Source organism: Taurulus bubalis (assembly GCF_910589615.1).
Source record: "Taurulus bubalis genome assembly, chromosome: 17".
Lineage (NCBI taxonomy): Eukaryota > Metazoa > Chordata > Actinopteri > Perciformes > Cottidae > Taurulus > Taurulus bubalis.
The window spans coordinates 5,744,964-5,755,509 of NC_136605.1; the positions used below are offsets into that span (position 1 = coordinate 5,744,964).

Genomic DNA, 10,546 nt, shown 5'->3' on the forward strand with positions numbered 1-10,546 from the left:
AATGTCAGGGGACTGAGTTTTGGACAACTCTGCATAATACCTACTAATATAGTAAAGCATGTCACTCCAGCGTAGGCCCCCTTTGCTAAACCACTCCACTTTGGCATTAAGGCCAAAATCGTACTTGAAGTTCATCTCCTTCTTTCCCCTTGTCGAAAGTAGTGAGATCCAATGTTCCATATCGCGTTGTCATGTTCCTGTCCTCCTTCTTCTTCTGGTTTGATCCTGATCACAGTGGAAGGAGCCTCTGGAAGCTCTATATCGTTCTCTCCTGTATGCCTTTTAACAAGAGGTGTATTAATGTCCAATAGTGGCGCCTGCTGTTGGAAAACGGTATAGTGTGCACGGAAATTCACACATTTGAGCATTGGTACTCTCACACATTGCTTCCCCCGGCTGTGGAACCTGGGCATTTGGAATTTGATTTTTAAAAACACCCCCCTCCTATCTTCTACCTATTTCATGTTTGTTAAACCTTTACAGATCTGTACTCTCTTCCCTATGGGGAGGAGATCTCTGGGGTTCTTTCACTGTCCTTAGGAATCTAAGGACAGGATTCACAGCAACTATAAGGCCTTTGTTTTCTTTATTTTGTACCAAAGATGTACCTTCACAATAGTTCTCTTCTTTCTTGGGGAGGAGATCTCCTGGATTATCTTTGCAATTTCCCCACAATAGCATTTAATAACTAAATCAAAGCTGCTCTTCCTGTTTGCATTATGTTTATACCGTCTTCCATCAGCAAATGCAGGGTTATTAAATTAAGTATCAACACTATGTATTTTCTGTTTTAGTCAAATCCAACAGGATTCACAGCTGTTGCTTTTTGTTGTTGTTGCAGTGCACGCGCACCCACTTCTCCCACGGTGTCATGTGCGGCTCGCGCAGGTGATTCATAAAAATCAGTCCGCGCTCATCTCCGCCGCGGCAGCTTCAGCACCTCGGACAGCTCCTGATAGGCTGCAGCCCGTCGGCGGCCAATGGCGTCAGCTGCGTTGCTGCGACGACCGGCAGCCTCAGCAGCAGCATCCCGAGCAGAGCCAATGAGAAGCCGCCGCTTCTCCCCAACATCCAACCCCGAATAACTGCAGATGCCCGCATCAAAGCAACGGGTCTCTCTCTCTCTCTCTCTCTCTCTCTCTCTCTCTCTCTCTCTCTCTCTCTCTCTCTCTTTCTCTCTCTCTCTCTCCTCTCTCTCTCTGTCAGGTTTTCATAGCTGAGGGTATAAGCTGCTGTCTATTTTTGGAATACATTGTGGCCATTTTTCTTTCCCTGCTCGCTCTCTTGGTGTCCCGCGCCTTTGTGTTGATGAAGAGCGATATGCGCTGTTTTTATTCCCGCCTGATGGAGGTTAGTCCGAGCGGCCAGCGTCCTCGCGGGACACAAATAGCCGTGACGGTCGGCCTATAGATTTTTCCGTTTCTCAATGGAAGACATCTTCCTGCTCGCCGAGAGCAAAGGCGTCAAGTGCGTTTCGCGTTTGCTCCGCATCTGCATCCCCATCGACGAGCCGAAGGGCTTCCTATAGAAGCTGCACCGGGAGACAAACCTGCCCGGTACTGCAACGCCGGGGCTTTTTATATAACCGGGGACCGAGCCGTTTTCACGCCCTGGACCCCGGACAGTTTATGTTGTCGGTGTGGAACCCAGCAGAACGGATGGAAAGCTTCTTCTTTTTTTTCACGTTTTGAGCGCATTTGCCCAGCAGCGAGGGGTGGGGGGGAGGGGTCAAGGTGTGATGGATGGATCAACAGGACGAGTCGATTAAACCGAAGGTAGGAATATACAAATGATTGTTTTGCTGCTTATAGCAACACCATATATGTTTTTCCCAGCTTTGCAAATGATAACACCTAAAACAAATGAGAATCCCCAACACGATGCTCAAAAGACAACAACATAGACTCCATTTTGTATATTCAGATCATTCATGTTGCTCAAAAAATGGATCCTACAAACATTAAAGGCAGCAGCATCATATGTCTGGTGTTGAGGTTGTGGGTGTGTGAGAGCAGGACTATAAGCTGCTGTTGCTGGAGCTGCCTTGTGTTGTTGGGCTGTTTGCAAGGCTTCCATTTTGAAGCTAAGATGGATGCTTGCGCACATTTCTTTCTCATGCCTCTGTGGCCTTATCTTGGTTCTTATATAATACTGATGGACACTGGAGCGGCTGCATGCCCTGGTGCTGTAAGGTAGCTTTATGAGCCCTGGTGCACACTATTATGATGAGGGCCCAGTTACTGTCACGTAGAGACCACATCAACAGACATAATACCAGGAATCACCATTGCATATCTGTACATGACAACAATTTCAAAGAAAAAAGTTAATTTATTTGAAAATATGTTGTATAGTTTATATGCATCCGAGCATATCATTCTGTTATGTTTTTTTTTACTGTATTTGACCTCTGAATTGGAAATTAAATTCCCGGTTGCTCAGCTAAATTGACGGACTCCTTTTTGTAGCTGTTGGGCATTTATTTGACACACTGGTGCAGTGATCTGTGTATTACTACTATGCCATCAAATGATGTAGCTATATAATTGGTAGTACATTGTATCAGTCAAATTGAGAGATTTCCACACAATGTTCTATTAATTAAGTTTACGGCGACAGTAACATGAAAGTATCTATCTCCATGCCGAGGAAGACAATGAGATGCACTTAACATTTTAGGAAAGGCTAGAAAGTGGACCTTGAGTAACTTTAATCATTTTGGTTATTATTTGTGAAGGTTGATTTTGCTTTGTTTACTAAACGTAACGTTACTAATGGAGAATATTTCCACACCTTCTTGTTTTTTGGCTCCCAGGTTTGACTTCCTCCAGAAGTGAGACACTTTGGTCCTCTCAAAGCTCTTTGTCTGGACCAGTCAAAGAGCTTTCCCCCCACTGCTTTCCACTCCACCCTTTCTCCATCCCACTGCGAACCCTTGAGCAGACATCATGGGTACGGTGTTGTCTCTGTCTCCCAGCTACCGCAAGGGAGTGCTGTTTGAGGACGGCCCCGCCACGGTAGGCCACTATACGGCCGTCCAGAACAGCAAGAACGCCAAGGACGCCACCGCAGCGGCTGGAAAATCCCTCAAACGCCCCTCCATCATCAGTGTGTTGCCATGGAAACGCATTGTGGCTGTATCGGCGAAGAGGAAGGGCTCCAAGAAGTTGCAGACAGACGGCGGGGACGGCGGCAAAGGCAGCTCTCCGGATGGCCACGCCTTGGCCACGGCCAACTCCGCCTCAAACAGCCTGAAGCTGAAGAAGTCTCAGTCCTGCGCTAACCTTTCATCCTACGCCTCTGGCCTAGACCCCTCGGCCACGACCACCACTACCTCCTCCCTCCTGCCAACCTCCAAGACCTTGGCTAACGTAGCTATTGTTGCTGCCAAAAAGAGTTCCCTCACAGGTTCCGGGATCCAGCCGACGACTGCGACCGGCACACCAAAACGTGTCATTGTCCAGGTAAATTAGTATTTTAAAAGTATCCTTAGCTAATTATTGCTGCTTCATTCCACCAATTATTTCCCCACTCCTCTTTCTTATGCCTTTCCTTCGTTCTTCGCAACCCAGGCTTCCACCAGTGAACTGATGCGCAGCCTGGGTGAGTTCCTGTGCCGTCGGTGCTACAGGCTGAAGCGTCTTTCCCCAACAGATCCGGTGTTGTGGCTGCGCAGCGTCGACCGGTCGCTCCTGCTGCAGGGCTGGCAGGATCAGGGCTTCATCACTCCGGCCAACGTGGTCTTCCTCTACATGCTGTGCCGCGATGTGGTCTCATCCGAGGTGGCGTCCGAGCGCGAGCTGCAGGCCTCACTTCTCACCTGCCTCTACCTGTCCTACTCCTACATGGGCAACGAGATCTCCTACCCGCTGAAGCCCTTCCTGGTCGAGGCGGAGAAGGAAGCCTTCTGGGACCGCTGCCTTGAGATCATCAACCGCATGAGCGGCAAGATGCTCCAGATCAACACCGACCCGCACTTCTTTACCCAGGTGTTTGCCGACCTGAAGAACGAGAGCAAGAAAGAGGAGGAGAAGACCAAACTCTTCATAGGCCTTGACCGATAAGAGGGAGCAGGGAGGGGGGGCGGAAGGATGGATGGATAGAAAGATTGACGGAGTTAGTAAGTTGAGGAGTGGTGTACCGATGTAATGCAGTGTAGCGGCACATTGGAGCAGTACTGTTGTCTGGCGTCTCTACTAGTTTATCATTAACCAAATGTCCTGTTCTGTAGCCCAGAACAAAGAGCTTCTGGGATTATACACAGCGTTTAAATCAGAGGCAGTGACTGATCTGAAGGTAGCAATTGGCCTACAGGGCCCTTTTGCTACAACAAAGCAAATGTAATCAGGGTTGCTGTGTGGTGTCCCCACACCATCATCCGTCACATTATTGGTCGTGATTGGATCTGATTAGATTCTCAAAACGGTCAGGCTACTTACTGATATCCAACGCCTGGTACACTTGGCTCAGTCCGTGACAATAACACGCTTTAAGGCAGAGATATGATCATTGAACAGACGTTTTATCAAAGGCCTGGCCAGCAGGGTCGGTGATGCGACATTACCAGGCTGTGAGGAAGAGATATCTGTAATTTTCATCTCTTGCCTCAGAGGCATGCATCGAGCTGACCTCTACCTTGTTTCGGTGAGATAAGAAATGCAATCTGATACTTCTATTGAAGTATTTTTCTGTCTTTTGATAAAACATAAATGGGTTAAGAAACGCCAGACAGCACCACTTTACTAATTAAGGGTGAATAGTATACATACACAGATACAGTGTATTGATACGGTGATATTCTGTGATAGCATCCAGGCATTTCCGCTATAGAGAAATATCACGGTGATGAAAACCAAGAACCACCTTGCATGAGGTTACTTCATATGTCCGTGCATATGACCAACTGCTTATTGCCAACTCCACTTTACCTTATTCCTATTGTCCTGCCCAAGATTATTGCACTCACCAACACTGGCTGCTAGCTCCACTGTTAAACCTTTAAGAGCATCCAATGATGATCTAGAATCAACCACAACACAACTAGTCTGCAAACCTGTTGGACTGTGAAATTTAAGTCGCTGTTTGGCGTAATCGCACTGTAGTGGATCAATTCATCCACATCTTACGAAAAGCACTGTGCTTTCAATGAAAACATTTGGGTTCATCCAGTCCAATCAACTATGAATTGGGAGATCAGTTATTTATTTTTAAGAGTATAAAATGCTAACTCACTGGGCACAGATGATTAATCGTTAAACAAGCCCTTCCCTAAGATGTTTACATTTACAAAAATATGGGGAAATGCAATACTGACCCCTCCAAGGCATATTTAACACAGATAATGATTTCCTTCATTCCTATTCCTCCCCTGCACTTTCTCCTGCAGTCCACATTGGTGCTGTCCTGAGGTGAACAGGGAAATGTTTTACTGAAAGAAAGAAAGAAAGAAAGAAGATGGAACCCTGCACTCATCTTGTATGCTTCATACTGTATGAATGAGTGGTGCTGCTGGGTCGTGGAGGACGTATTCATAGAGTAGGTCATGTGATCCGGTTCAACCAATGGCCACACACGTCAGAATGAAAGAAGATGTGAATATATTCCAGGTGTGTGTGGGCAGACGCCACAAGTGTCGATGTGACTTTTTATTTCTAAAACACTGCTTTGATGTTGCTGCGGCCACTCAGCTCGAGGGACCTCCTCTGCTGTTTGAAGTGCCGCCTCCCCCTCCTCCCTCCTCCCTCCTCTGCTCGTTCCTGTTCAAACAAACTAAAACAACACAGATTATCTCTCTCTTTCCACCTGCTCCTGTCCTGTCCGGTCTGAACTGGTCCTGTCCAGTCAGGTGCGGTCCAGTCCAGTCCAATCCATATTTAGAGACTCTCTGGTCTGCTGACCAGATCGCTTAGTTATTCACAGAGTTCTTTGACATGCATGAGTGCTTCTATAGGTTTCCTAGCATGCTGCTTTGTGTTGGGCACACCGCACCTGATGTTACAGAAAGAGACTGAGCGATCGCCACGCTGAACTGCTGAAAGCTAGACTCAGTGATGTGACGTCCAGGCCACTCGGCTCAAGTATAGTGAAGAGAATATGTGAAAGGCTGGTTGTGTCCTCGCCAAAAGGCGAGTCCAAGCATCAATCCTTCAGCAGGATTTCTTCTGATCTTGGTTCCATGGTGCTTCGGGGTCTCAAAGACTCCCTCCCAGCTTCAATGGTTCCCCTTACAAGCTCAAGCCCAAGCACAGATGACATCATCAGTGTTTTTAAACTTTGGAAAGCTCAAGACAATATACAACCGTACTTCATGGAAGAAAAAAGAAAATCAACCGAGTGCCTCAGGAGATTCCCTGCCTTGATGACGTCACGTCACTGAGTCGAACCGAAGGCCAATACACTGTCTTCAAGTTCAGAAAAGCTCAGCCTTCTCAAACAGGTCAGAGATCTTGTGCCATATCATTCTAAAGACTAATTATTTCATACAACATCACCTACAAAACACACAAAGAAACATGAGCCAACTCCAAGTGTCCAACTGCTGAACCAGAAAAGACTGTCGCGGAATCATGAAAATGCTTCTTTTTTTTAGCGATGTTGCTGTCATGCTTTAAGGATTTTAGACCAGAAGAAAAAAAGGGCCTTTTTTTCAGATGGAAAAGGACGCAGAATTGAAATGGAAAAACTTGAGATTTTGACACACGGTGAAGTTTTATGTGTCACTTTGTAAAAATGTATGCCCAAATTGGAGTCATTCAAAACTGGAGCATTCGGCACTCTGTTCGTAAATTTGTTATTTATGGAAAAGAGATTTTGGCCTGCTCTCTGAGAAGATAAAAACCGAAAAAATGGGGGAATCAGGTTTTAAAAGCCAGTTAACAAAACAGAAAGTGTATGTCCATGATGCAGGTGATGTTTTAACTCCGGCTGCGTTTTGTGAGCAGATGAAAAACATCTGGGCTGCAGTAGTTACCGTGCTGTAAAACACATGATGTAGCCTTGATGCAGAGTCAGACTTAATGAGAGAAATATGCACAGGGAGAATGAATCCATGGCAAACAAGCTTGTTTACATGTCCTTCCTCCGAATGGTTCTGATGGGTTGAACAGTACACAAGTAGCATTCCTATGATGACTGTTGAATAATCATTTTGTTTCTTAATTTGTTGTCCAAACTGCAGGTTGTTGGTTCAGCAGAGATGTATCTCATAAAGGGATTTGGTTCACTGACAGAAGTCACAGCGATGTACATCAACTTGTGTTTTTCTCCAAGACAACGGTTTGACTACCACCCAGATTTAATACAGGAGTGATGAATGTTGAAATCAAGAACTGTTACCTGGATTCTTTGTGGAAAAACTCAAGGCTTAATTGACCGTTCACTAAACCCGGCCACCTTCGGTAACTGCTGCTCGATGTGTTTGTCAGATAATTTGCAGGCAACGGTCGACTGTCACTGGCAGACTTCATCAGCTGCAGCTAACTAAGCTAACGTTAGCGCAACGAGTCGGTTAAAAATGACATCTGTGGCTCACCTTTTTATTGTTTCCGGCTGAGCCCTTTTTTTTAAAAAGGGCTCCTAAATATACACTGATACATGTGTGTACATGATCATCATCATATTAAAGAGTTAAGCTAATGCTATCAGGTCCAAGGTTATGGCAAAAAGTTAGCTGATGTTGATCCATGTAGAAGACATGGAAATATATATACATCTGTATCTGTATCGTCCTTGTATTGCAGTGTAGCCCTAATATTGTAATTATGAAAAGGAAAATGTAGGATTTTACTATTCCTGCTTCACATTTAAGGTCACAAGACCAAAGTGTTTTACAGAGCTAACATTATCTTCAGCAGACTTGGTTGGGTTTGCTTGAGTATAAACTGCCTCAAATCAGGAGGACAGTAAATCTAGGTTTCTACTGTAATAAATGAATAAACCGGCTATAGGACACGATACTCTAAACTTTAAAAAAAGATTTAGTGAATGGTCAATTGTACTATTTCTATTAAATTCAAATTTGACACCCTATCCGAGGTACACAACTCACAGCCCCACTCATCCCCGGAGTATTACATTTCGATTATTTAATACTACATGATGACAGCTTTTGACAGAGAAGAGGAGAGATGAAGTATTTTTGCTGTGAAACAAAAGAACGGATGAGCAAAAAAAAAAATAAACATTGACATTTTTCACTATTTTTGCTTCGGCCTGCTCCGGCTCCTTCCAGCTGTGCAGGGACAATGCAAACCAAGACAAGGATGCAAGGACAGGAGGCAAGGAAAGGAAACGTGTCCTCTGAATGAACATTTTTCTTGGATTAGAGAGGGAAGGGTTGTCAACACCCTCCTGCTACACATGCTCTCATCATTGATCAACTCATAACCATGTGCCATATTTCATCTTGCAACGCTTACAAGACAAAAACCTTTGGTGTGACATATGAAGCTTATGATAATGATGATGAAATTATATGGTTTTCCTTCCTTTTCATTTGTGAATCACGTTGTGCAAACAAGAATCTTTGTTGAACAAAAGTCAAGGCCACTAGTGTTACTAGAGTGCTGATGCTGCAGTCTGTTACTATGTGGATGTATGAATATGTATGTGAGAAATAAGAATAATTTGATCAACTGTTACAGGTACTTTATATAAAAAAACATTTACAAGCATGGTGTTCCTTTTTTTGTGTGATTCATAATAAGATGCACGTGATTTAATAGATTGATAGAGAGACTGCTCTTAGTCTGACCACAGGGTGGCAGCACTGAGCTGCAGGTGAGCTTATTTGATTCAGGGATGAAGTGGTATTTTGGGACTTTTTGAGAGCTCCTATTCCGGAAAGAAGCCCCATAATAGGCAGAGCACCTATTGCTTGCTGACTCTCTAGAACCATAAGCGGGTGTAGTGTTGATGTTGACTCCACAAGAGAACCGTCGAGGGAGATATAATTTAGCTGAGCTGCAATTTTATTAACAAGTGCTGCAAGGAGATGGCACATGAGAGCGTCAGGGAAAGTTCAAACTCACACCAGTCTTCCTGCATATACTCCGAAAGGTTTATCATAGATACTGTCTGATAGTTTTACATGGTACAATATGAATATATGCATCTGTCGTTTAAAGCCTACTTTCGATTGACTATGTCTTCTAAATCCTATGGTGACAACATGTCTGCTACAGCTGAAATTATCTCTGAGACTCGAGAACTCAGATTCTAACAGCAATTCTCACGGCTATGAAAAAAATCAACAAGTGGTTAATACAAAGCAAACGTTAAGGCTATAGTCTAAAAATAATTAAAATCAGAAATATTTATTGGTTTGTTTTGTTCCTTTGTATATATATATATATATATATATATATATATATATATATATATATATATATATATATATATATATATATCTATATATAGATATATATATATATAGAGATATATAGAGATATATATATATATAAGAAACATAATACCAATCAAAAGCATTATGTAAAATGTGTACATAATGCTACAATATATAGCACAATATCTTAGGAAAATGTGAGAAATGAAATAAATATTAAAATGTGTGTATCACATACATACAGTATAACCACGGTGTCAACAAGCAAGAATACGTCGCTGTCCATGGTGCTGAAATGACTTCAAGGTCAGGCCGGCGGGCGGCGCTGCGATCTAATTGTTGTTATTGTGGTCAGCTGTCCTTCTGTTTTTTTCATTCCCCTTGAACGTGGTGTTTGTTCCTGATCCACTGGATTTATAGGAGCACGCAGACTATCCTGCTATTCCTATAGTGTAGCTGTTCTGCGACAGCAGAGCCCCGGGTGGAGAGTGGGGGCGCTGTCCGCGGTGCTGAAGCAGAGCGACCTGATATTTACCAAAATAAAAGATCGTGTTTTTGCAAAATCATGGGGCGGAAATGACAAGCAGCAGGAAAATGAAGACATTTTTCATTTCTACCAACATTTCGTGGTTTTCAGTTGGACAATTCAAGATTCATGAACATCACACGTGCACGCGGGGCAGGCTTTAATAAACGCCAATGACAAAGAGGAGGGCAGTCTAATGCGCGTACACGTGCCAATGTGCATTACGACCACATTTCAGGCTCATGTACTGTAACACATGTCTAATGTGTTTTGCTCAATTATGACAATCTGCCACGTGAGGGTTTTTTTTTTTTTGCACGGCAGAGGATCACAGAGAGACGCGAAGACGGGTGACCCCCCTCCTCCCTCTCTCTCTCTCTCTCACTCTCTCTCTCTCTCTCGCTCTCTCTCTCTCTCTCTCTCTCTCTCTCTCTCTCTCTCTCTCTCTTCCTCCCTCCCTCCGTCTCCGACTCACGCGAGCTAATCGGTGCGCTTCCGCCCCGAGTCGGCCAATCAGAGCGAGGTGCGCTGCAGCTTATAAACCCGTCTGCTGCCTTTCCCGTTGCACCGTCCCCTCGCTGTCCTGAATCATTGACCCCCCGGCTGCATCCCTGAACTACTGCAACTGCGAAGATGGCGGCCCGGGTAAGACTAATATGTATACCGTATACGTGCTG

General features: G+C 44.4%; 1 protein-coding gene across 1 annotated transcript; it reads left to right on the forward strand.

The window, feature by feature from the left end:
* Positions 1-2,948: 2,948 nt before the first annotated feature.
* On the forward strand, positions 2,949-4,064 carry LOC306749947 (cyclin-dependent kinase 5 activator 1-like; the record flags this gene model as incomplete). The annotated part of the gene is made up of 2 exons (XM_079233308.1): positions 2,949-3,464; positions 3,573-4,064. 2 exons carry the CDS (start codon positions 2,949-2,951, stop codon positions 4,062-4,064), a joined length of 1,008 nt encoding a protein of 335 aa, XP_079089434.1.
* Between the last annotated feature and the right edge of the window lie 6,482 nt (positions 4,065-10,546).